This window comes from Oryctolagus cuniculus, chromosome 1 (genome assembly GCF_051225735.1).
Source record: "Oryctolagus cuniculus isolate XC-2025 breed Fujian yellow rabbit chromosome 1, ASM5122573v1, whole genome shotgun sequence".
Classification (NCBI taxonomy): domain Eukaryota; kingdom Metazoa; phylum Chordata; class Mammalia; order Lagomorpha; family Leporidae; genus Oryctolagus; species Oryctolagus cuniculus.
The window spans coordinates 141,066,609-141,093,398 of NC_142867.1; the positions used below are offsets into that span (position 1 = coordinate 141,066,609).

The 26,790-nt window shown below is 43.4% G+C and overlaps 1 protein-coding gene across 14 annotated transcripts; it reads left to right on the top strand.

Annotated features, from left to right (window-relative positions):
* The first annotated feature begins 1,250 nt into the window (after nucleotides 1–1,250).
* On the top strand, nucleotides 1,251–26,474 carry ZNF510 (zinc finger protein 510). 14 transcript variants are annotated; one of them, XM_070049533.2, is made up of 7 exons: nucleotides 1,251–1,568; nucleotides 2,931–3,201; nucleotides 4,029–4,087; nucleotides 8,884–9,019; nucleotides 18,982–19,108; nucleotides 19,381–19,476; nucleotides 24,275–26,474. In XM_070049533.2, exons 4-7 carry the CDS (start codon nucleotides 8,957–8,959, stop codon nucleotides 25,966–25,968), a joined length of 1,980 nt encoding a protein of 659 aa, XP_069905634.1. In that variant the 5' UTR covers nucleotides 1,251–1,568; nucleotides 2,931–3,201; nucleotides 4,029–4,087; nucleotides 8,884–8,956; the 3' UTR covers nucleotides 25,969–26,474. The 14 variants fall into 14 exon arrangements, with proteins under 14 accessions (XP_069905634.1, XP_069905641.1, XP_069905651.1 ...); XM_070049540.2 differs by having other exon boundaries at nucleotides 3,126–3,201; XM_070049550.2 differs by lacking the exon at nucleotides 8,884–9,019 and adding an exon at nucleotides 5,814–6,025 and having other exon boundaries at nucleotides 1,253–1,568.
* Nucleotides 26,475–26,790: the final 316 nt, after the last annotated feature.

A 26,790-nucleotide genomic window follows, 5' to 3' on the forward strand; every position in this document is an offset into this window, starting at 1 on the left:
AATAAATATTTTTTAAATCTACTTACAATTTAAAAAGAAAGGAAGGAAAAAGGGAGGGAGAGGGAGAGGAAGAAAGACCCATACACAAATCTCAAAATTTGTGCAGTGTTTGTGTGCTGAAAACTACAAAACACAGACAAAAGAAATCAAAGAACCCATATAGTAGAATACATACTATTTCAGTTGATTTTAAGATTCAGTATACTTCAGATACCAATCCTCCCAAATCTTAGCAATCCATTTTATTAATATCCACATACTAGTCCTAAAATTCACATTGAAAAGCAAAGGAACTAGGATAGCCAAAATGATGTGAAAGGGGGAAACGAAAATTTGAGGATTTGCACTGAGATTTCAGAGTTTTCTATAGAGCAGGGGGCCTGCATTGTGGCATAGCAGGTTAGGCTGCCGCCTGCGACATGAGCATCCTGTATAAGCATCAGTTAAAATATATGAATATCAAAAAACACCTAGAAAGCAACGCTGATTGGAATTTTGTCAAATAAATTTTAGTGTTGTCATCAATATCTAATTAGTTATTTCACTATCACAATAAAGTCTTATACTATAAATTACACTACCTTATTGGTAGCATTAATCCCATTTTTTCCTTGTTAAATCAAAACTTAATCTCTTTTTATCACTGTCAAACTAACCCACCTTATGAAATATCAACCAAGAAAAATATGCTTTTGTGTTTATTAGTAAAAAGTGTCATAAAATATTGTGCTTAGAGTTTCCAAGTTTTTGATTTCAGAAGTGTACACACTTAGGCTTTAAGCAGGTGCACCTCTGTAGGAGATGCATACCTTGTATCGTAATCGTTTGATTTGGGATGCTATGGACTTTTAGGTATTGTTTATTTGCTTTTTCAGTTTTTTCCCCAAGAGGTAAACTTTGAGGATCACAGGTACTATTCTTTTATGGTAACAATGCACTCCATTTTTAGTGTTTGTTTTTACTCACAAGAGCTGCTGACATATATATTTCTTTACTTTTCTCGATAGATCTGAGTTTAAAAGCACACTTAGGAAGACAGTCCAAATGCTTCCCTTTATACAATTTTAAAAATTTCAAACACACAGAAATGCGCAAAAAAATTTCCATAGCTGAAGTCGAAATTCCTAACGTTTTGCTGTGTTTCCCTGTTGCAACTGTTACTTTGAAATCTTAAACACATTAATACACACTTCTAAAAAGTAATCTTCATAACCCCAATGTTTCCACGATTGGCAGAACTCACGACGTGTCCTGTCCATACGCACTGCTCCCCAAATGTTCCCCAAGGCTTTCGCAGGGACAAATCAAAGACCGAACCGTAAATGTGCTGTTACGTCATACGAGAGCCCACCCTGTTAATGAATAGTCAGTAACTCCCTGACCAGCCCAAAACGAACAGCAAGGCGAGAGGCCGCGGTGCGCTGTGGGAAATGTAGTCTTGACGTGCACGGATTTTCGCTCAGCATCCTGGGAACGCATGAGCCCCGCGTTCTCCTGCGCATGTGCGCTCGGCCCCGCCTCCCTGATTCCGCCCTCTTACAGTTTGGGGCGGAGGATTCGCACCTGAGGTGAGGACTCCGGGTGGCTGGGGCTCCCTGCGGACCGCGGACCATCTCAGGGGGTTGGGCTTGTGTCCTTGGGGCGGGAACGCCCCCTCCTCTGACAGGACCCGGAGCCCCGGGCCAGGCCTGGGTTTCCCACCTAACCAGAGACTCGTAGAGGCGGGCTCTTGGGCGCTGATGGCCTCGCTCCGTTTGGAAGGTGCCCGGTAGGGGCTAAGTTATGGGGGCGGGCCTTAGATATCCCTTACCCGAGGCCGCGGACTCATGCGCCTTTGTGGTGGTAGCCGTGGATCCGCCACGGAGGGCGCGGGGCCCCGCGGGGGCATGCTGAGGCCCCCAGCTCGGGCGCCGGGAGGAGGCGGTTGCTTGCTGACTCTGCCGCTTGGGCATAGCTGAGAGTTGTCATCCGACAGTGAGGACGTCAGTAGAGAGTATTTCGTGCGTTGCCACTTGTGGAAGCAGTAGCCAGGTACTATAAATGAGCAGTCCATGAATGGCCACTCCCGTTGTGTTTGGAAGACATGCTTCGTTCCGTTCCTTTGATTCAGACAAGCACCATATTTATGTGTCTGTCTTACCATTGTGAGAGAAGAACGGGGGGTAAGATGATAGTTCTATAGTATGGAAGGGCTAGGATGCGAACACGGAGAAGCTTTACTCTGAAAATCAAGCCATTTCTGATATCCTGCCTACCTAACTCCTCCTTGCAGACTTCGCCACACACAAGGTAAGTGACTTGGCCCCGCGTCCGAAGGACTGTCTGCAGTCCGTGTGTTCCGAATCTCAGCTCTGTGGCAGGTGTATTAGTTCTGTAAGACCGAGGCGCCGAGCTCATCTGCAGCTGTCTTCAGCAGACACAGTCTGATATTTTAGGACAGGTCTGTCCAAAACAGAGCCAAAGTGGGCCACATTTGTTTCAAATGCTCTAGCAGCCAGCCACAAGAAAGACTAAAATAAAAATGAAATTATTTCAAGGACGTATTCTGGTTTTCAGTGTATTCAGAATGGTATTTCAACACATGACACCAGCCAGATTTCAGGTGCTCAGCTGTCAGATGTGACTAGCGGGCACGGTAATGGACGGCAGTTTACCGATTCCAGAAGAATCAGGTTTAAGGCCTTTTGTCAGTGGTGCTTTTGCTCCCCTGAACTTTGGAAATGTCTGGAAACATTTTTGGTTCTCACACTTGGAAGAAAAAAGATACACTAGTGTCTAAGGAGTGTTTGGGAATGTTCCTAGACATCCTAGGATGCACATGGCAGCCCCGAACATTAAAAAAAAAAAAAAAATCCAGTTCAAAATGTCACCAGGGGTGAGGTAGAGAATTCCACTTTCCATGACAGTTTCAAATTGAATTTGTTTCCCAGGCCTAAATCCCATCTTCTCTGGAGCGAAACAGCTCCTTTTCTGGCAGGAAGAGGGGGAGCCCCAGGGCAGGAGTCCTCCCTGGAAGAATAACCTCTTATAGAGACCTGCCAGGAGCTTCAGAACACAGGAAGAACCAGAAAGAGACCGGGTCCTGACTTGCTTCGCCTGAAGTAATTCTTACTCCCCTTGTCCAGACGGAGCCAGACTTGATGATGTCGCCACATCCAGAAGCCATCCCAGACTGTGTGGCGGTGGACCAGCTTGCGAAAGGTGAGTGAGGCTTGAGAGGATGGGTGACTGCGTGCTGAGGCGTCCTCTTTACTGCACATGTAGAATCACAGAATGATAGTACAGGAGCATATTTCTGTTTCTCACTCTCGAAACCTTAAAGCAGTACTGATTCTGAGATGAATGATGTGTCCATGGTCCCCAGGACAGAGCGAGAGCAGAGCACACTGCTGTTCATGCTGTCACATGAGGGGCACCCTAAGTCTTTTTGAGACACTGCGCCAACTTAGAACACAAGAATAGAAAACATTCTGTCTCTAAGATATCATCTTTTTCAGTTTTCTGTTGATTTTCCTGTTGGTATAAATAATATAGATTATTGAGATGGGTGCTCTGTTCTAATTTTTTCATTATTAGAGAAGACCTATATTTACATAAATAATGAAAAATAATTTATAATCACCAATGAAAACACCAAGATTATATCCATGTGATACATGTTGAAGGTATTTCAAAAACTGAATTGAAATTCTGAGTTTATTTTAATGCAAAAAAATTTTAATCATGCATATTTTTCTCAAAATATGCATTTTTCATGTGTTAAGAAAAAGATTGCACAAAAACAAATTTTGCACTAAAATTAATTCATGTCCTTACTTACATTTTCCACAAACTTTTTGAAGTACCCTAGGATTAGAAATGCATATATCTAGGAGATATTGTCTCCTCATGGTGCTTCCTACCCCTCCGCTAGGCTCAAAGAAACATTTTTCAATGGGGAGACCATTTCCCCAGCTGGTAATATGAGATTTTAGGCAGGTAAATAGAGTGGCTGTCCATACCTCTCATGACTTTTTCCTTACCCCTAGCTTGTCCTTCACAGTTCTCCACATTCTTATCTAAACAGAAGAAAATGAAGGTATCTCAGGTGAGTTACTAACACCTTTTTTTTTTTTTTAACCATGGACTTTTATAAGTGTTTAAGGGTCCATAACATACTATGGAAAAGTAGAAATACAAATAGAAAAGAAGGAAGACTTAGAAAAGCATTGTGGAAACACATGAAATTTGTATAACTTGAATAAAATTTGAAAAAATACAAAAGCATTGTGAATAGCACAGCAGAGCTGGGATGTGGGAAGATGCAGGTCCTTAGAGATCACAGATTTTCCAACATGGTGCTGCATTTGTCACTCTCACCTTTCTGAAAGCCATGGCAGATGGTCAGATACACAGTATCATTTAAATTTGCATTTTTAAAAAAAGCTTAAACCGGGGCCGGCACTGTGGTTCACTTGGTTAATCTTCCACCTGCGGCGCCGGCATCCCATATGGGCGCCGGGTTCTAGTGCCGGTTGCCCCTCTTCCAGGCCAGCTCTCTGCTGTGGCCAGGGAGTGCAGTGGAGGATGGCCCAAGTGCTTGGTCCCTGCACCTGCATGGGAGACCAGGAGAAGCACCTGGCTCCTGGCTTTGGATCGGTGCACTGCCGGCCGTGGCAGCCATTCGGGGGACGAACCAACGGAAGGAAGACCTTTCTCTCTGTCTCTTTCTCTCTCACTATCTAACTCTGCCTGTCAAATAAAAAAAAGAAAAGAAAAAGCTTAAACCAAATTGAGTCCTTGTGGAATATAAACTGATTGAATTCAGGAAAAATAACTGTTGGTCTTAATGTGACAGAAACTATTTCGAATAACAGCCCTGAATTAAATACAGTACAATGATTCCACTTTTTCACACTGAAAGTAGAGGTCTAAGTTCCAAGTTTTTCAGGTAACTAAACAGAGAATCGAGTAGACAGTTTGTGAAAGCAAGAACAGATTGGCTGATTGAGAGTAGAAAAGGATCATGTCAGTTCTTGTGACAGGGACCTTCCTGAAATAAAGGAGGAAAGGGCCTGTCCTAGGATGGGATGCAGCCCCTTCCTTCTGCTTGTAACTATTTCTCTACCTGCCTGTCAGCACAGATTGATGGTGCCAGCGATGCTGGACAGCGTACAGCTCGGGGGGGGGGGGGGGGGCAGGAAATAGTAGGTGTGCTAAGGAAAACAAGTTAAATATTATCAACACTATGTATGCATGCACAATCTCTTATCTATAGCTGCCAAGTAGCATTAGAATATCCAAAGGTGCCGGCGCCACGGCTCAATAGGCTAATCCTCCGCCTTGCGGCGCCGGCACACCAGGTTCTAGTCCCGGTCAGGGCGCCGGATTCTGTCCCAGTTGCCCCTCTTCCAGGCCAGCTCTCTGCTGTGGCCAGGGAGTGCAGTGGAGGATGGCCCAAGTGCTTGGGCCCTGCACCCCATGGGAGACCAGGATAAGTACCTGGCTCCTGCCATTGGATCAGCGCAGTTTGTCGGCCGCAGCACACCGGCCACGGCGGCCATTGGAGGGTGAACCAACAGCAAAAGGAAGACCTTTCTCTCTGTCTCTCTCTCTCTCACTGTCCACTCTGCCTGTCAAAAAAAAAAAAAAAAAAGGAATATCCAAAGGTATGTATGTAGCCATATAAAGGAGACAAAGAAGCTAAAAAGGTATATATTAAAAAAAAAATGCTTTTCTTTGTTCAGGGCTTATAAATCCAGCTGAGCTTTATCCCGGCATAATAAAGACTGCTTCCTGTTAAAGGCCTTGGTGTCTCACCTCTCTGTTCACAGATCCCCACTACATTCTGAAGACTGGATGGGGTTTTTCTTGCAGAGCATGTGGGTTACTGCATTTTAGAGAAGACTAAACAAGGCAGTTGTCATAATCCAGTTTCTGTTGCTGAAACAGTATCTGAGACTGGGTAATTCATACAGAAAGGTTTGTCTGGCTCATGGTTCTGGAAGTCCATCAGATCCTACTCAGCTTCTGTGGAAGGCCTCAGGTAGGAGAGCAGTGGGCATGTGTTCAAGAGAGTGAGCAGCAGTGTCACACTTAACTTTATGACAACTAATTCCTCTCCCACGTTCTACATTAATCCCTTCTAGAGGGTGGGGCCCCTGTGACCTCATCACCTCTTAAATGTTCCACCACCTTTTAATACTTTTGTTGGAAACCAGATCTCTAACATGAATTTTGGTGTGGACAACCCACATCTAAATCATCACAGCATATAAGATACAATTAGAATCTTTGCCCATTACAATTTGGACTTCCTCTTAGGAAATAAAATGAGGATAAAGATAGGTATTACATGTATTTTGCTTTGCAAAATGTAGGCTAGGTATATTAGGCCTGACATAATAAAGTACCACAGACTGAGTGGTTTAGCATATTTTTTTTTCTTTTTTCATTTGTTTGAAAGAGTTACAGAGAGACAGAGGCAGAGATCTTCCATCCGCTGGTTCACTCCCCAGATGCTAGCAACAGCTAGAGCTGGGCCAAACCGAAGCCAGGAACCATGAGCTTCTTCCAGGTCCTGCACATGGGTGCAGGGGCCCAAGGATGAACCATCTTTTTTTTTTTTTTTTAAGATTTATTTATTTATTTATTTATTTGAAAGAGTTACACAGAGAGAGGAGAGGCAGAGAGAGGTCTTCCATCCGATGGTTCACTCCCCAGTTGGCCGCAACGGCCGGAGCTGCGACGATGCGAAGCCAGGAGCCAGGAGCTTCTTCCAGGTCTCCTACACGGGTGCAGAGGCCCAAGGACTTGGGCCATCTTCTACTGCTTTCCCAGGCCATTGCAGAGAGCTGGATCCGAAAAGGAGCAGCCAGGACTAGAACCCGCGCCCCTATGGGATGCCTGCACTTCAGGCCAGGGTGTTAACCCACTGCACCACAACTCTGCCTTAGGATGGACTATCTTCTATCACTTTCCCAGGCCATAGCAGAGAACTGGATCAGAAATGGAGCAGCCAGGACTCAAACCAGCACCCGTGTGGGATGCAGGTGGTGGCTTTACCTGCTGCACCACAGTGCTGGCCCCAGACTGAGTGGTTTAAACAATAGAAGTTTATCTCTCACCTCTTTGGAGGCTAGAAATTCAAGATCAAGATGTCAGCCTATTAGTTTCCTTCAAGGATCTGTTCCAGGCCTCTTTGACTTACAGATGTCATTGTTCTCTCTATCGTCACATCATCTTTCCTCTATAAGGGTCCGTGTTCAAATTTCCTCCTATTATAAGGGACAGAGAGAAATGTTTTAAATTTTATATTATTTGAGAAAGACAGATCTTCCATCCACTGGTTCAGTCTCAAGATGCTCACATCAGCTGGGGCTATGCCAGATCAAAATCAGAAGTCAGAAATCCAACCCCCTGGCCAGTCTGTGGCGTAGCCTGTAAAGCGCTGCCTGCAGTGCCCTGTCACATATGGGTACCACTTTGTGTCCTGGCTGCCCCACTTCTGATCCAGCTCCCAGCTAGCACCTGGGAAAGCAACAGAAGATGACCTAAGTGCTTGTGCCCTTGCACCCATGTGAGAGATCCAAAAGAAGCTCCTGGCTCCTGGCTTCAGACCAGCCCAGCTCTGGCCATTGTGGCCATTTGGGGAGTGAACCAGTAGATAGAAGATTCTCTCTCTCTCTCTCTCTCTCTCTCCTTCAAATAAATTAATTAATCTTAAAAAAAAAGAAATTTAGCCGGCGCCGTGGCTCAATAGGCTAATCCTCCACCTTGCGGCGCCAGCACACCGGGTTCTAGTCCCGGTTGGGGCGCCGGATTCTGTCCCGGTTGCCCCTCTTCCAGGCCAGCTCTCTGCTATGGCCAGGGAGTGCAGTGGAGGATGGCCCAGGTGCTTGGGCCCTGCACCCCATGGGAGACCAGGAAAAGCACCTGGATCCTGGCTCCTGCCATCGGATCAGCGCGGTGCGCCGGCTGCAGCGGCGGCCATTGGAGGGTGAACCAACGGCAAAGGAAGACCTTTCTCTCCCTGTCTCTCTCTCTCACTGTCCACTCTGCCTGTCAAAAATAAAAATAAAAATTAAAAAAAAAAAAAAAAAGAAATTTTATCCAGGCAGGTCTCCCACATAGGTGACAAGAGACCTAAGTACTTGAGCCATCATCTGTTGCCTGCTAGGGTATGCGTTAGCAGGAAGGGGGAATCAGAAGCAGAGCCAGGACTTAAGCTCTGGCACTCCAGTATGGGATGCAGATATTGCAAGCAATGTCTTAACTGTGCCAAGATGCCCACCCCAAGAAATCTTTGAAACAGAAAGAAATGAAGAAATGGTATAATAAATATGTTCCTACCATCCTAGATTACCAGTTTTTTTTTTCTTTTTATATGTTTAGTTGTTTAACTGACATGCAGATTTAATAGAAGTAAGGTATGCTTTTACCTGGATGGACTTCTACCTGTGTGTACTGGTAACTTAGCAGCCACGTTAAGAAGGAGAATGTCTCCCCCATCCATGAAATTCCCTTCCTTCCAGTTCCCAGGTCATTGACATTGCTCCTGCTCTACAGGAACGAGCACGTTAGGGAAAAAAAGGATAAACTCAGTTTTGAACATCATATAAATGGAATCATGCAGCATGTACTGTTTGTCAAGCCTTACCCTTAGGGAGGTCCGCTCTCTTCTGTACATAGCAAATTTTAGATTCATCATTGTTGCTGTGTGTTTCAATATTTCCATTTTACCACTGAGCAGTATTCCAATATATGAATATACTGTAATTTACTTCCTCATTCTCCCCCTGGCAGTAAGTTTTTTCAATCAGAGGGATGTTATGAATAAGCTTCTATGAATGTTGCTTTGTTTTTTTTTTTGTTTTTTTAAAGATTTATTTATTTATTTGAAAGAGTTACACAGAGAGAGAAGGAGAGGAAGAGAGAGAGATCTTCCATCTGCTGGTTCACTCCCCAATTGGCCACAATGGCTGGAGCTGAGCTGATCCAAAGCCAGGAGCCTGGAGTTCCTTTCAAGTCTCCCACGGAGGTACAGGGGCCCAAATACTTGGGCCATCTTCTACTTCTTTCCCAGGCCACAGCAGGGAGCTGGATCAGAAGTGGAGCACCCAGGACACCAACTGACGCCCATATGGAATGCTGGCACTGCAGGTGGTGGCTTTACCCGCCACGCCACAATGTTGGCCTGAATGTTGCTTTGTGTCACATTTGGTATGTTCTCATCACTCTTGTGTGGACAAAGCTAGAAATGGGATGGCTGCTTGACATAATAAATATGTTCAGCTTTAACGGGTGCTACAAATAGTTTACCAAAGTAGTTATCAGTGTACATACCCACCAGTATTTTGGTGGTAACATTTGTCACCAGTAGACTTCCTCTCAATAGTCTTTTTTTTTTTTTTTTTTTTTAAGATTTACTTATTTAGTTGAGAGGCAGAGTTACAGACAGACAGAAAGGTCTTCCATCCACTTGTTCATTCCCCAAATGACTACAGTGGTCGGAGCTGGACCAGGAACCTGGAGCTTCTTCCAGGTCTCCCAGGTAGGAGCAGGGGCCCAAGCACTCAGGCCATACTCTGCTGCTTTCCCAGGAGCATTAGCAGGGATCTGGATCGGAAATGGAGCAGCCAAACTCAAACCACCACCCATATGGGATGCCAAGGCAAAAGGCGGAGGCTTGACCCTCTATGCTGTGGCCCCATCTTACTAGTCTTTGATTTTAGCTCTTCTGGTCATTCTGTAGTTGTCTCATAGAAATTTCTTTCTTTTTTTTTTTTTTTTTTTTTTCGGACAGGCAGAGTGGACAGTGAGAGAGAGAGAGACAGAGAGAAAGGTCTTCCTTTTTGCAGTTGGTTCACCCTCCAATGGCTGTCACAGCCAGTGCGCTGTGGCCGGCACACCGTGCTGATCCGATGGCAGGAGCCAGGTGCTTCTCCTGGTCTCCCATGGGGTGCAGGGCCCAAGTACTCGGGCCATCCTCCACTGCACTCCCTGGCCACAGCAGAGAGCTGGCCTGGAAGAGGGGCAACCGGGACAGAATCCGGCGCCCCGAAGGGGACTAGAACCCGGTGTGCCGGCGTCGCAAGGCGGAGGATTAGCCGAGTGAACCGTGGTGCCGGCCATCATAGAAATTTCTAATTTGCTTTTCTGTGATAAGATAATGAGCACCATTATTTGTGCTTTGTTGCTTTGGATATCCTTTGGATATCCTTTCCTTTTGTGTAAAGAATGTATTAATTCTTGGGTTTTAAGTTGGATTGTTTCTTTCTTGTTATTGATTAGTAAGGATTCTTTCAACATTAGCCATACTAGTTCTTTTTCACATTAATGTATTGCTGATGTTCTTGGATTCTTTTATTTGCCCAATCATTGTTTTTTAGAGAATTATTTAATTGAAAGGAAGTTACATGGCAGGGGGGAAGGTGTGGGAAGAGAGATCTACTTGCTGGTTCACTCCCCACATGACCATGACAGCCAGGGCTGTCAAAAACCTTTGAATAGAGGTGGGCATTTTGGTGGAGCAGGTTAAGCTGCCACCGGCAATGCCAGCATCCCAAATAGGAACTGGTTCAAGTCCTGGCTGCTCCACTTCCAATCCAGCTCCTTGCTAATGTACCTGGGAAAGCAATGGAAGATGACCCAAGTACTTAGGACTCTGCATTCATGTGGGATACCTGGAAGAAGCTTCTGGCCCCTGGCTTTGGCCTGGCCCAGCCCTAGCTGTTGAAGCCATTTGGGGAGTGAGCCAGCAGATAGAAAATCTCTATTGTCTCTTCTTCTCTCCCTGTAACTCTGTCTTTCAAATAAATAAATGAATCTTTAAAAAAAAAATCTTTGAATAAATCTAATGAAAAATGTCAAAGACTTCACCTCTAATCTGAGAAACTTCCCAGCAGAATTTTCAGTGGAAACATAAAGTTTCTATAAAATTCAAAGGCCCTTAAACATTCAATTATTGTATAACTTAAAGGCCTGCTATATTTCATGACTTACTATAAAGCATAATATTTAGGAAAGTAAAGTACAAGCAAAAAGCTAAAATAGATGAAAAGCATACACAATGCACACACACACACACACACACACACTTAATTGTAAACAGAGACCACTACAAAAACTCAGTGGACAGAGAATGGTCTTTTCAACAATGGCATGAGAGTAACAGAGCATCCATGAAAATAGGAGTCCTGACACTCACCTTTTACCATTCACAAAAGCTAATTCCAAGTGGATGAGGCTAAACTAATCAAATTTCTGTCACAGTGTAGGGCATTATCATTATGATCTTGAAACATGATTTATTAAATTTAAGAAATATTTATTTATTTATTTGACAGGTAGAGTTACAGACAGTGAGAGAGAAAATGATTGAAAATGAATAGGCCAGGCCATTCTGGTGGCCCAGTGAGTTATGCTGGCCCCCAATGAATTCTAAGTGTAAGATTTTTCCTACATGCTATTTGTTAGAATAAGGAACTTCCACTGCTGTTTTTAATGTCTTAAGAGTTTTTATTACATATACATACTAAATTTTGCCAACTGCTTTTCCTGTATATAGTGAGATAATCATATAATTTTATTCCTTTATTCTGTTAAAGGGTAAATTATATTGACAGACTTATTAGTGTCTTACCAATCATATATTCCTGGGATAATTCCCACCTGGTGATGCAATGTCATCCCTTTAGTATATTTCTGGATTTAGTTGGTTGATACTTCTATTAATATTTTTGTATCTACATTGATAAAGAAATATTGACCTGTACATTTCCTGTTATATAATATCTTGTCACATTTTGACATCAACATTATGTTCTCATAAAATGAGTGAGAAAACAATTACTTATTTTCTGTTCTATGAAAGAGTTTAAGATTTCATGAGGTAATGGAATCTTTTTTTTTTATTTTTTTTTTTTTTTTTTTTTTTTTTTTATTTTTTTGACAGGCAGAGTGGACAGTGAGAGAGAGACAGAGAGAAAGGTCTTCCTTTTGCCGTTGGTTCACCCTCCAATGGCCGCCGCTGCAGCCGGCGCACCGCGCTGATCCGATGGCAGGAGCCAGGATCCAGGTGCTTTTCCTGGTCTCCCATGGGGTGCAGGGCCCAAGCACCTGGGCCATCCTCCACTGCACTCCCTGGCCACAGCAGAGAGCTGGCCTGGAAGAGGGGCAACCGGGACAGAATCCGGCACCCCGACCGGGACTAGAACCCGGTGTGCCGGCGCCGCAAGGTGGAGGATTAGCCTATTGAGCTACGGCGCCGGCCTAGAGGTAATGGAATCTTAGAGAGTATCTTGTAGTTATTTTTTACTTGTGAATTAAATTTCTTTAATTTCTAGTGTTGTGATTCTTGTAACAGTTTTATGGAAATATAATTCATATCCCATGTAATTTGCACATTTTAAGTGTACAATTCAGGGCCGGTATCATGACACAGTGGGTTATGACACTGGCATCTTATATGAGCACTAGTTGGAGTCCTGGCTGCTCTGCTTCCTGTCCAGCTTGCTGCTAATATGCTTGAGAAAGCAGCAGAAGGTGGCCTAAGTGCCTGAGCCCCTGCTTTCTAGAGGGGAGACCTGGGGAGAGTTCCAAGCTCCTGGCTTTGGTCTGACCCAGCTCTGGCCATTGCAGCCTTTTGGGGAATGAACTGGTAGATGGAAGATTGATTCATTTTCTCCCTCTCCTTCCCTCTCTCTCTCTCTCTAATAAGTAAAATTAATCTTTACAGAAAAGTATACAATTCATTTCTTAATATGTTCATAGAATTGTACAGTCATTGCCACAATTTTAGAATATTCTCAGGGCTGGTGCCGTGGCGCACTAGGTTAATCCTCCACCTGCAGCGCCGGCACCCCGTATGGGCGCTGGTTCTAGTCCCAGTTGCTCCTCTTCCAGTCCAGTTCTCTGCTGTGGCCCCGGGAAGGCAGTGGAGGATGGCCCAAGTCCTTGGGCCCTGCACCCACATGGGAGACCAGGAGGAAGCACCTGGCTCCTGGCTTCGGATCGGCGTAGCTCCGGCTGCTGTGGCCATTTTGGGGGGTGAACCAACGGGAGGAATACCTTTCTCTTTGTCTCTCTCTCTCATTGTCTGTAACTCTACCTGTCAAATAAATAAATAAAAATATTTTTAAAAAAGAATATTCTCATCACTTCAAAAAGAAACTCTATTTCATTATCTATCACCCACCTATCCCAACATTGCTGACCCAAGTCCTGATCAACTGCTTAACTACATTCTGTCTCTATAAATTTGCCTATTCAAAGTTCATCCATGTTACAGTATGCACCTGTACATCATTCCTTTTTATAGCTCAATAAAACTCCATTTTTATGAACAATCCTATCAACTGATAAAGGTTTGGGTGGTGGTTTTTATTTTTTAACATTTATTTATGTATGTATGTACTTGAAAGAGTTACAGAGAAAGAGGTCTCCCATCCACTAGTTCAGGAGCTTCATCCAGATCTCCCACATGCGTGGCAGGGGCCTGAATGCTAGGGCCATCTTTTACTGCTTTCCCAGTCACGTTAGCATGGAGGTTGATCAGAAGTGGAGCAACTGGGACTCAAACCAGTGCCCCTATAGAATGTCAGTGCCGCAGGCGGCGGCTTACCCTATTATGCCACAGTTTCCTTCTATTCTATTTCTATTATGCTGTTTTTATTCTGAAAGGGTGTTGGATTTTGTCAAATGCTTTTTCTGAATCAGTTAAGATGATCATTTGGTTTCTTTAATTCTATTAATGTTATATATTACATTGATTGATCTTCTCTTTGCATGCGATCCTTCATTCCTGGAATAAATTGTACTCTGTTATGGTATATACAGATGCTCTTCAACGTAGGATGGGATTATATCCTAAAAAACCCATTGGAAATCAATATATCTCTATCATTTTAAGATGAAAGTAAATTCAGTACATTTAATTTACCAAACATCATAGTTTTGCCTAGTGTACCTTAAACATACTCAGAACACTTCTTATACCCTGTGCAAAATCATCAAATACATCTATTTTATAATAAACTGTGGTTTCAATTGAGTGTGTATCATTTTCAAACCATTATGAATTTCAAAAATCATGTGTCAAAACATCATAAATTGGGAACTTCCATCTTTTTTTTAAAGGTTTATTTATTTATTTGAAAGGCAGAGTTAGAGAGAGACAGACAGTTCTTACTGGTTCACTCCCCAAATGGCCACAATGGCTGGAGCTGGGGCAGTCCGGAACCAGGAGCCAGGAGCTTCTTTCGAGTCTCCCATGTGGGTGCAGGGGCCCAAGCACTTGGACCATCCTCCACTGCTTTCCCAGGCACATCAGCGGGGAGCTGGATGGGAAATGAAGCAGCTGTAACTTGAACCAGCGCCCATATGGGATGCTGGCGTCAAAGGCAGTGGCTTTACCCACTGTATCTCAGCGCTGGCCCCTGCCATCCTTTGCGTATGCTGCTAGATTTAGCTTGGTAGTACTTGTTGAGGACTTTTCACCTGTATTGATCTATAGTGTGTGTGTGTGTGTGTGTGTGATATTTCTTTGTCTTGTTTTAATTCAAAATAGCGTGTAGATTGAATTAGGGGGTGTGCCCTCTTCTGTTTTTAGAATATTTAGAGAAAGATTGGAGGTCATTCTTCTTTATTTATTTATTTATTTATTTATTTTTTGACAGGCAGAGTGGACAGTGAGAGAGAGAGAGACAGAGAGAAAGGTCTTCCTTTTGCTGTTGGTTCACCCTCCAATGGCCACCATGGCTGGCGTGCTGCGACCGGCGCATCGCGCTAATCCAATGGCGGGAGCCAGGTGCTTATCCTGGTCTCCCATGGGGTGCAGGGCCCAAGTACTTGGGCCATCCTCCACTGCACTCCCGGGCCACAGCAGAGAGCTGGCCTGGAAAAGGGGCAACCGGGACAGAATCCGGCGCCCCAACTGGGACTAGAACCGGTGTGCCGGCGCCGCAAGGCGGAGGATTAGCCTAGTGAGCCATGGCGCCGGCAGGTCATTCTTCTTTGAATGTTAGAATTCATCAATGATGCCAGCTGCTGTTGGGCATTCTTCTTGGGAGGATTTTGATTATTGACTCTCTTTCATCTAGGTTATCTAATTTGTTGGTGTAAAACTCTACACTGTATTCTCTTGTCCCTTTTATTTCTGTATGGTTAATAGAATTGTCCCCATCTTCATTTAGTTCTTTAAGGTATATGGTTAGGTTATTCTGAGATTTCCTTTTTAAAAGAAAAAAAAAGATTTATTTATTTACTTGAAAGTCAGAGTTATACAATGAGAGAAGGAGAGGCAGAGAGAGAGAGAGAGAGAGGTCTTCCATCCGCTGGTTCACTCCCCAGTTGGCTGCAATGGCCAGAGCTGAGCTTCTGCGAAGCCAGGAGCCAGGAGCTTCTTCCGGGTCTCCCACGTGGGACTTGGGGCATCTTCTACTGCTTTCCCAGGCCATAGCAGAGAGCTGGATGGGAAGTGGAGCAGCCAGGACTCGACCCGGTGCCCATATGGGCTGCCAGCACTGCAGACCAGGGCTTTAACCCTCTGCGCCATAGCACTGGCCCTGAGATTTCCTTTTTTAAATAGGTGTTTCAGCAATACATTTCACTCTAAGCACTGTTCTAACTACATTCCCTAAATTTCAGTACTTTGCACGTTCATTTTCAGTAGTCTCAATGTATTTCCAATTTCTCTTTTGATTCTCCTTTGATCCTGTGTGGCCCCATGGACTCAACACACTCACCTTAGCTGACTTCCTGTTCTTGTATGGAGTCTGGTAGCCTCTGTATCACTAAGCAAATGAGCATGTCCTAATTCTCTGTGCGGGTACTCTTCTCTCATCTGACGATACAAAAAAAGACATTAATTTTCAATTTTCCAAGCTTTCTTCTTGTAAAAATGTTAGTATTGCTCTTTTCAGGTCCCTATTTCACTGTGCTAACATCCAGAGGTACATTATATATTGTTACTTTTTCCAATTGGGTGAGATATAATGTGTTTCCTTATATCTTTAATATGCAAAGTACATCAGAAAATGACTTTATACAGAGCTTACCAAATATGTTAGCATGATTATTGATGCCATTTAAGCCAACTAAATCAGTGGTCAGAAAACTTTTCTGGTAAATGTGAAATCAATGGATCTATAGCTAGAGCAGAGATCATACAGAAGCAATAAATATGGCTGTGTTCCAATAAAATTTTGCTTATTAAAAAGTTACTGCAGGGGCCAGCACCTGCAGTGCCGGTGTCCCATATGGTCACTGGTTTGAGTCCCAACTGCTCCACTTCCGATCCAGCTTTCTGCTATGGCCTGGGAAGGCGGTGGATGATGGCCCAAGTCCTTGGGCCCCTGCACCCTTGTGCAAAGACCTGGAGGAAGCTCCTGGCTCCTGGCTCCTGCCTTTGGATCGGCTCAGCTCTGGCTGTTGTGGCCAGTTGGGGAGTGGACCAGCGATGGGGGACCTCTCTCTCTCTGCCTCTCCTTCTCTCTCTGTGTAACTCTGACTTTCAAATAAATAATTAGTCTTAAAAAAAAAAAAAAGGATGCGGCATCAGGCCAGCGCTGTGGCATAGTGGGTAAAGCTGCTGCCTGCAGAGCAAGGATCCCATATGGGTGCTGGTTCAAGTCCCGGCTGCCCCACTTCTGATCCAGCTCTCTACTGTGGCCTGGGAAAGCAGTAGAAGATGGCCCAAGCCCTTGGGCTGCTGCACCTGCATGGGAGACCCAAAAGAAGCTCCCGGCTCCTAGCTTTGGATCAGCCCAACTCCAGCCATTGTGGCCATTTGAGGAGTGAACCAGCGAATGGAAGATCTTTCTCTCTCTGTGTCTCTGTGTCTGTCTCTCCCTCTCTGTAACTCTGCTTTTCAAAGAAATAAATCTTTAAAAAAAAAAAAAAAAAAAAAAAAGATACTGCAGGGCCAGCGCTGTGGTGTAGCAGGTAAAGCCACCACCTGCAGTGCCAGCATCCCATATGGGTGCCAGTTCGAGTCCCAGTGCTCCACATCTGATCCATCTCCTTGCTAATTGCCTGGGAAAGCAACAAAAGATTTCCCAAGTCTTTGGGCCTCTGCACCCAATATGGAAGACCTGGAAGAGCTCCAGACTCCTGACTTTGGATCCACCCAGCTCTGGCTGTTGCAGTCATTTGGGGAGTAAACCAGCAATGGAAGACCTCTCTGTCTCTGCCTTTGCCTCTTTGTAACTCTGTCTTTCAAATAAATAAATCTTTAAAAAAAAATGGGTGCTGCTATTGAGGACGAGTTGTGACAGAGTGAGCGAAGCTGCCTCCTACAATGCAGGCACCATATATAAGAGCACTGCTTCAAGTCCTGGCTGCCTCACCTCCCATCCAGCTCCCTGCTAATGTGCCTGGGAAAGCAGCAGAGGGCGGAACAAGTACTTGAGCCCTGCTGCCTGTGTGGGAGACCTGGAAGAAACTCTGGACAACTATCTTAGCCTGAAACAGCTCCAGCCATTGCAGCCATCTGGGGAGTGAACCAGCAGGTTGAAGCTTATCTCTCTCTGTGTCTCTGCCTCTCTTGGAGTGAGCCAGCAGATGGAAGGATATCTAGCTTTCACTCTAACACTCTACTCTTCAAATAAATAAATAAATAAATATTTTTAAAGATACTGATTTGTTTCATTTTCCTTTACAAAAAAACAATGAGGGGCTGGCTCCTGCCTTTGGGTCGGCACAGCTCTAGCCATTGCAGCCAGCTGGGGAGTGGACCAGTGATGGAGGACCTCTCTCTCTCTCTCTCTGCCTCTCCTCTCTCTGTGTAACTCTGACTTTCAAATAAATAAATAAATCTTTTTTTTAAAAAAAGATGCATACTTATTATTGATTCATAAAAAGAATCCTAATCCTAACCCTTTCTGATTGTATTTAGAAGCTAAGCTATGAGATTAGTTTTTAAAATGTCTATTGAAAGGATCATTTTATTCTTTTTTTTTTTTTTTTTTTGATAGAGTTAAGACAGAGAGAGAGACAGAGAGAAAGGTCTTCCCTCTGTTGGCTCACCCCCTAAATGGCTGCTATGGCCATAGCTACGCCAATCCAAAGCCAGGAGCCAGGTGCTTCCTCCTGGTCTCCCATGCAGGTGCAGGGGCTCAAGCACCTGGGCCATGCTCCACTGCCCTCCCGGGCCACAGCAGAGAGCTGGACCAGAAGAGGAGCAACCGGGACCAGAACCCAGCACCCATATGGGATGCTGGCACCACAGGCGGAGGATTAACCAAGTGAGCCACGGCGCTGGGCCCAGGATCATTTTATTCTTATACATTATTTCTCATTTTCTCTCATGGTTCTTTTTTATCATAAATTAATGTTTTTGATATTAATATAACCGGTTATATATTTCCATTCTTTTACCTTCAGCTTAGCTATATCCCTGTATGTGAAATATGTCTTCCATGTTATTCTCATGTTATCAGTCTTGTAGTTGGATTGTTTAGTCAAGAGTTGGCAACATTTTTTTTGTAACAAATCAGGCAGTAAATATTTTCAGATTTGACAGTTGTAACATGTTTGAGAGAATTTCTCAGTACTGTTATTTCAACATAAAAGCAGCTGTAGGCAATGCAAAATGATTGCATATTCCAAGGAAACTTTATTCATTAAAAAATCAGCAAGCCAGATTTGGCCCACAAGCCATAATTTACTGATGACTAGAGTATACCCAAAATAGTCTGTTGGATGCAGAATAAGAACTATAACAAGTTTTTTAGGAAAAATAAGAATTTTTTAAAAAGTTTTACTGATATATCTATTGCTAGTACATATATATAACTCATAAATACATATAACATTAATTATCCTATCCACATTTTTACTAATTGAGCATCAAAGTATATGGTAATATTAGATCCAAAATAGACATCCTTTGTATCTGTTTTAAGCTCTTTTTAATAAACATGACAAGTATTGTTTTCATGGGCAGTTTCTGTGTCATGTGATTGTGAAGCCCTCAGATTGAACCGAAATGTGCTGTTCCAGGCATCAGTGTCATTCAAGGACGTGAGTGTGGAGTTCACCCCGGAGGAGTGGCAGCACGTGAGCCCTGCTCAGAGGACCCTGTACAGAGACGTGATGCTGGAGAACTACAGCCACCTCGTCTCACTGGGTGAGCTCGTGAGCCTGACTTGCCCACGTAACTCCGTATAGAAAGCATTCCGTTTTTAATGCACAGGAAGTTAACGTTTGATGTTATTTAGGCTTTTCCTTCAAGAGTCTGAAGTGATGACCTTTTCAGGGCTAGCAAGAATGTGTCACCAACGCTCAGTGACGAATGCACCCGAGGCCTTCAGGGCGCTGTTCCTGATGCGTTTTCTTCCACTCTCGCGGACCAAAAGCCCATCTGTCAGGCCTTAGTCCTCATTTGTTCCCTATTTCCAGGTTACTGCATTTTCAAACCAGAGGTGATCTTCAAATTGGAGCAAGGAGAAGAGGCGTGGTTCTCAGAGGGGGACTTCTCAAGCCAGGATCTCCCAGGTGAGTTATTGGCCACTAGCAGACCCAGTTTTGTAGTGGTAGTTAGACTCTTGAAGATCGGTTTAGATGTGTACACCTTTGTATTGCAATACTTTTCTTAGAAAGCCCAGTGACAGAAAAAGCACTGGTCAAAGGTAACAATTAATAAACCTCACTCCAATAAAATTAACAACTTTGGGGGGTCAGGGCTGTTGAGGGGGGTGGGTATTTAGCACCGCAGTTAAGATACCATTTGGGGGGGCTGGCGCTGTGGCTCACTTGGCTAATCCTCCACTGTGGCGCCGGCATCCCATATGGGCTCTGGGTTCTGGTCCTGGTTGCTCCTCTTCCAGTCCAGCTCTCTGCTGTGGCCTGGGAAGGCAGTGGAGGATGGCCCAGGTGCTTGGGTGCCTGCACCTGCATGGGAGACCAGGAAGAAGCACCTGGCTCCTGGCTTCGGGTTGGTACAGCACCAACTGTGGTGGCCATTTGGGGGTGAACCAACGGAAGGAAGACCTTTCTCTCTGTCTCTCTCTCACTATCTATAACTCTACCTGTCAAATAAAAAAAAAAAAAAATACCATTTGGGACTCCTGCGTCCCATATCTCAGTGCCCAAGTTCAAGGTCCAGCTCTGCTCCTGGTTCTAGCTTCCTGATATATGCACCATGGGAGGCAGCAGGTGATGGCTTCAATAGCTGAGTTCCCAGATCCTGACTTTGGCCTGGCTCAACCCCAGCTCTTGTGACCATGTAGGGAGTAAACCAGGACATGGGAGATCTCTACCTGTCTCTATATCTCTGCGTTGCAAATAAATTAGCTAAAAAAATTTTTTGTTTTAATTTAAAACTTTGTTGATAGGAGATAATGATGAAAGGATGAAAAGACCAGCCACAGAGTAGCAAAATATTTATTTGGTACTAGTAACCTAGAAAGGCTAAACTTCCAGAAAATATAAAGAACTTCCACAAGGCAATGTGAGAGATAGGCAATCTAACTGAAAACTGCAGAAAAGATTTTGACCATGAACACTCAAAATGGCCAGTAAATCTTTAAAAATGTGTTCAATCTCATTTTTTTTTTTTTATTTATTTGAGAGGTGAAGTTACACACAGTGAGAGGGAGAGACAGAGAGAAAAGTCTTCCTTCAGCTGGTTCATCCCCTAAATGGCCACAGTGGCCGGAGTTGGGCCGATCCAAAGCCAGGAGCTAGGAGCTTCTTACGGTCTCCCATGCAGGTACAGGGGTCCAAGTGCTTAGGCCATCTTCTACTGCTTTCTCAGGCCATAGTAGAGAGCTGGACCGGAAGAGGAACAGCTGGGACTAGAACAAATGTTCATATGGGATGCCAGTGCTGCAGGGAGTAGATTAACCTACTGCACCACAGAGCCAGCTTCCTCTCATTATTTTTAGATGGAGCACAAAAATAAAATATTAAGTGAGGTGTAACGTGGAATAATAGATAGTATGTAAGAATAACAGATCTGGCAATTCCAGGTTCTAGTGTGGATGTGGAATATTAGATACGCTTATCCAGTAATTGGCAGTAAAACCACTGTGAAATCAGAAGGGTGTTGTCTAATCAAGATAAAGGTTTGTATACATGGTAGTCAAGTAATCCCTCTCCTAACAGTTTACCTTACAACAAAATGGTGTTCTCTAGAATGTATAAGAGAACATTAACTGCAATAATGTTTATATTTGCCAACTACTGAGCTTATCAGCAGTAGAATGGAGAAAAGTTATAGCCTTAAGAGAGAATTATACAGGCCGACGCCGCGGCTCACTAGGCTAATCCTCCGCCTAGCAGCGCCGGCACACCAGATTCTAGTCCCGGTCGGGGCGCCGGATTCTGTCCCGGTTGCCCCTCTTCCAGGCCAGCTCTCTGCTGTGGCCAGGGAGTGCAGTGGAGGATGGCCCAGGTGCTTGGGCCCTGCACCCCATGGGAGACCAGGAAAAGCACCTGGCTCCTGGCTCCTGCCATCGGATCAGCACGGTGCGCCGGCCGCAGCGCGCTGGCCGCGGTGGCCATTGGAGGGTGAACCAACGGTAAAGGAAGACCTTTCTCTCTGTCTCTCTCTCTCACTGTCCACTCTGCCTGTCAAAAAAAAAAAAAAAAAAAAAAAGAGAGAGAATTATACAGCCACATAAGAACTTGTACAAGTGATTACAATTATAGCACTAAGGAAAAGGAACATACACACACACACGTGCACACACACACACATACACATATATATGATTATACTTCTATAAAGGTCAAAAAGAGGCAAAACTCAACTATATGTTTAGGAATTTACATATTGGTGGTAAATCTGTAATGAAAGTCAAGGAAATAATTACATAAATATCAGGAGACCAGTAACTCTTGAGCATGAAGAACAGGCACAGATAAATAGGGATTTTCATACAACCACTTGTGTTCTGTTTCTTGAAATGGTTTCTTTTTTTTTTTTTTTTTTTTTTTTTTTTATTTATCTATTTATTTGAAAGTCAGAGTTACACAGAGAGAGGAGAGGCAGAGGAAAGGTCTTCCTTCCGTTGGTTCACTCCCCAGATGGCTACAACTGCCCGAGCTGCGCCGATCTGAAGCCAGGAGCTTCTTCTGGGTCTCCCACGTGGGTGCAAGAACCCAAGGACTTGGGCCATCTTATACTGCTTTCCCAGACCCCAGCAGAGAGCTGGATTGGAAGAGGAGCAGGCAGGACTAGAACCGGCACCCATATGGGATACTGGTTTTTCAGGCCAGGGCGTTAACCTGCTGCACTACAGCACCAGCCCCGAAATGCTTTCTAATTCCATGAGTGTTCATTCATTTCTGTTAACTTGCATCTAAAAACTTTTTATGCAGATATATATTGTTGTATGCTTAACCAAATATTGAGAGTCAATGGAGGGGCTGGTATTGTGGCACAGGAGGATAAGCCACCTCCTACGATATAGGCATCCCATATGGGTGCCAGTTCAAGTTCCAGCTACTCCACTTCCAATCCAGTTCCCGGCTAATGCACCTGGGAAAGCAGTAGAAAATGGCCCAAGTTCTTGGGCCCCTGAATGCCAGTAGGAGACCCGAATGAAGCTCCTGTTTCCTGGCTTTGGCCTGGCCTAGCCATTGTGAACATTTGGGGAGTGAACCAGCAAATGGAAGATTTCTCTTTCTCTCTGTAACTCTGCCTTTCAAATAAATCATAAGGTTTAAAAAAAAAAAAAAAAAGCCAAAGGTGAAGTGGTGTGTGATATTTTCAATATAACTTATCAAAAATAGACATTTAGAAGACATAAGGAATGAATCAGACCCTTTATAAATGCCACCTTTACAGTAAGAACTTCCATGATGCCACTTTTAAATTTATACTGCTCATTTCAGATTGAAATACGGAACACAGGGTGGGCTGATTAGGTTCACTTTTTTTTTTTTTTTGAGATTTTTTTTTTTAATTTATTTGAAAAAGAAAGTTACAGAGAGGAAGAGGCAGAGAGAAAGAGAAGTCTCCATCTGCTAATTCACTGCCCAAATGACTACAACAGCCAGGGCTGTGCCAGGCCAAAGCCAAGAGCCAGGAGCTTCCTCCAGGTCTCCCACACTGGTGCAGAGGCCCAAGCACTTGAGCCATCTTCTGCTGCTTTTCCAGGCACAGTAGCAGGGAACTGGATTGGTAGTAGAGCATCCCAGACTCAGAACCAGTGCCCATATGGGACACTGGCACTGCAGGCAGAGGCTTAACCCACTATACCATAGCACTGGCCCCTAGGTTCACTTATTTTTCAGCTGTAATAGAATATATCAAAGATAGGGCCGGCGCCACGGTTCACTAGGCTAATCCTCCGCCTAGCGGCGCCGGCACACCAGGTTCTAGTCCCGGTCGGGGCGCCGGATTCTGTCCCGGTTGCCCCTCTTCCAGGCCAGCTCTCTGCTGTGGCCAGGGAGTGCAGTGGAGGATGGCCCAGGTACTTGGGCCCTGCACCCCATGGGAGACCAGGAAAAGCACCTGGCTCCTGGCTCCTGCCATCGGATCAGCGCGGTGCGCCGGCCGCAGCGCGCCGGCCGCGGCGGCCATTGGAGGGTGAACAAACGGCAAAGGAGGACCTTTCTCTCTGTCTCTCTCTCTCACTGTCCACTCTGTCAAAAAATAAAAAAAAATAAAATAAAATAAAATAAAAAGAATATATCAAAGATAGGACAGCCAGAATGGAGCAGTGTATCTCAGTTGTAATAATGTATTTTATTTTCATCAGCACTTGTATTTCCGTGGATCATAGTTGTAAGGATGAAAAGTGGAGGTACAGATTTCTTCATTTAATCATTGAGGAAGTTGGTGTTTTTATAAAATTAAGTTGCTGTTTTATAATTGATGGAATTGAAGGGTATCAATTAGAAGAACATAGGCAATTGAATATTTTACCAGATAGTCTAGAAAATATCAGACTTTGACTCTACTTTGCTTTTTGTGTTAGGTATGTTTCATGAGTGCTGTTCTCTCCTAATTTTTCTTGTTACTCTAAAGTTTACAGTCTTCAATGTATTCACTCATTTCTCTCATTTTGTTGCTCCTTGAAATAACCATCCCTATAAAGCTCTAATTTTTATTTCCTTTTCTTTCTTGTCCACTCAATTGGGAAAAATCTTACTTTTCACCATGGCAACTACAGATATATATTTATAACCAGTTTCCAAGTAGGGGGGTCAAAGACATACATATTCGTATGTACGTAAGTGAATTATTTAAACTTAATAAACCAAAGAATGAAGTGCAATATAAGCTATATTTTAAGCCCTACTACAGATAAAAGGTTCATGAGATATTTTCAATTTTTCTCAGTTTTAGAAGACTACAATGATGATGACCTGACCAAGAATGAGAAAATCGGGCATGAAAACTGGCGGAAAATAGAGGTCATCAGCAATAAAACATCGACAAGAGAAGAAGAGGAAGCTTTGGGCAAACCATTTAATCTGAGCACAGCTTCTATTTCTTCAGCAAAAATGTCCTGCAAATGTGACTCATGGCAAGTGAATTTGCAAAATACTTCTGAATTTGTCATTAATAATAGAAACTATTTAAGAAAAAAAGCAGATTATCCTAATATATGTGAGAATTTACCTTTTAAAATTAAGTGTGACAGAACACAAACTAGAGAGAAATTTTATGAATATAATAAAAATATGAAAGCCCTCAGTTATAAGAAAAACCTTCCGGAGCATCAAACTTTTCAAACATTGGAACAAGTTTTTGAGTGTAATGAAATTAGAAAGTCTTTATGTGGCAGGACTGACTGCATTGCTCGTAAGAGTTTTCACACAGAAGAAAAATCCTGTAAAGATGCTGAATTTGGGAAAAACTGTGATAACGCAACTGTCATTGACCACCAAAGAACTGGCACAGGGGGAAAACACTCTCATCTTAACCAGTATGGGAAATCCTTCTTTGAAAAATCAGCTATGGAAAAATACAATGAATTTAAGACTGTTCTACATTATGAATGTAATACACATGAGAATAATTTCAACAGGAAGTCATTCCTTCCTCAACCACAGAGAACTATCACAGAAGATACTCCATTAATATGTAATGACAGAACACAAACCAGGGATAAGTCCTTTCAGTGTCATGAAAATAAGAAATCCTGGCAGGTACCGACTCACAAAACGCGCCAGAGAACTCACTCTGCGATAAAGCCCTATAACTGTAATGAATGTGGGAAGTCCTTCTTTCAGAAAGGACACCTCGTTCAGCATCAGAGAACTCACACAGGAGAGAAACCATTTGAATGTCATGATTGTGGAAAAACTTTCTCCCAGAAATCACACCTCAGTACACATCACAGAATTCACACAGCAGAGAAACCCTATAAATGTAATGAATGTGGGAAAACATTTGTCCAAAAATCAACGCTCAGGGGGCATCAGCGGATTCACACAGGAGAAAAGCCCTATGAATGTAGTGAATGTGGGAAAACTTTTGTTCAAAAGTCAACCCTCAGAGATCATCATAGAATTCACACAGGGGAGAAATCTTTTCAATGTAATGAGTGTGGAAAAACTTTTGGCCAGAAGTCAAACCTAAGAATACATCAAAGAACTCATAGTGGAGAGAAAACTTATCAATGTAATACATGTGAAAAGTCCTTTTGGCGAAAAGACCATCTCATTCAACATCAGAAAACTCACACAGGAGAGAAACCATTTAAATGTAATGAATGTGGGAAAACTTTTGCCCGGACATCAACCCTGAGAGTGCACCAGAGAATTCACACTGGAGAAAAACCATTTAAATGTAATGAATGTGGGAAAAAATTTGTCCGGAAAGCAATCCTTAGTGACCACCAGAGAATTCATACTGGGGAGAAACCCTTCCAGTGTAATAAATGTGGGAAAACTTTTGGCCAGAAGTCAAACCTCAGAATACATCAGAGAACTCACAGTGGAGAGAAATCTTATGAATGTAATGAATATGGGGAATTGTACGAGAAGTCAACTGTATACCAGAGAATTCAAGGAGGGTTAACACCCTAATGATGTAATGATGTGGAAAATCTTTCTGACAAAGGGACAACCCCATTTGACTCAGAATACTGTTGGGGAAAACTAGTTAAATTAGTGACTATTAAGTAAATAGTCTAAGAAGTCAACCCCCACAGTGCTTCAGAGATTTCACACAGGAAAAAAAAATCATTTGAACCTAAAAATAGGAAGAATTTGTCAAAAAGGCAAACCCTCAGAGTACATCTGAGTTTTCACACAGACTCCTGTTTCTTTCAAAGGAGTATGGAAAGTCCTAAATAAAGTCACACCCCATTAGATAACTTACACACCACACAACATGATAATGTATTCACCAGTAACAACTTTATTTTTTTTAGCACTTATCTAGTCTTAATTTCCCACTCTCCCTTTTGTGAAAATGGGGCTTTGTGACTAGGTAATGGAATGTGCGTACCTATGATGTATGTCACATCCCAAACTGACAAATAAAAGATTACCAGGAACCTATCAGAATAAAATGTATATGACTTTCGTAACAATCTTGGGTGGCGTGCCTTCATGTGGCACATGACAAGATAAAGGAAACTTTATCAGTTGAACATTTTGTGAGCAAAAATTAAGCTTATATTCTGTCGGTCTTGTACACGTTCAGATCTGTTTGTTTTCACACATAATTTCATATCCCTTTGCAAGGAAAGCAGAAAACTCTTGTCTCGACTTATGTAAGCCAGAGGACACAAACCTAATCAGAAGGTTAGAGTCAGAGTCCATCAAAGATCATTCGAGAAACCATATGAAAGACATCTTTCAATGTAATGAAATAAACAGCACCACCTGATACAGGACATATAT

Bases quoted from the DNA above. Each gene is read 5' to 3' on its own strand.
- ZNF510 (XM_089335567.1), top strand. From the start codon at position 3,141: ATGATGTCGCCACATCCAGAAGCCATCCCAGACTGTGTGGCGGTGGAC. The intron at 3,202-4,028 runs GTGAGTGAGGCT...CCTTACCCCTAG, and splicing joins GGTGGACCAGCTTGCGAAAG to CTTGTCCTTCACAGTTCTCC. The intron at 19,477-24,274 runs GTGAGTTATTGG...AATTTTTCTCAG, and splicing joins CTCAAGCCAGGATCTCCCAG to TTTTAGAAGACTACAATGAT.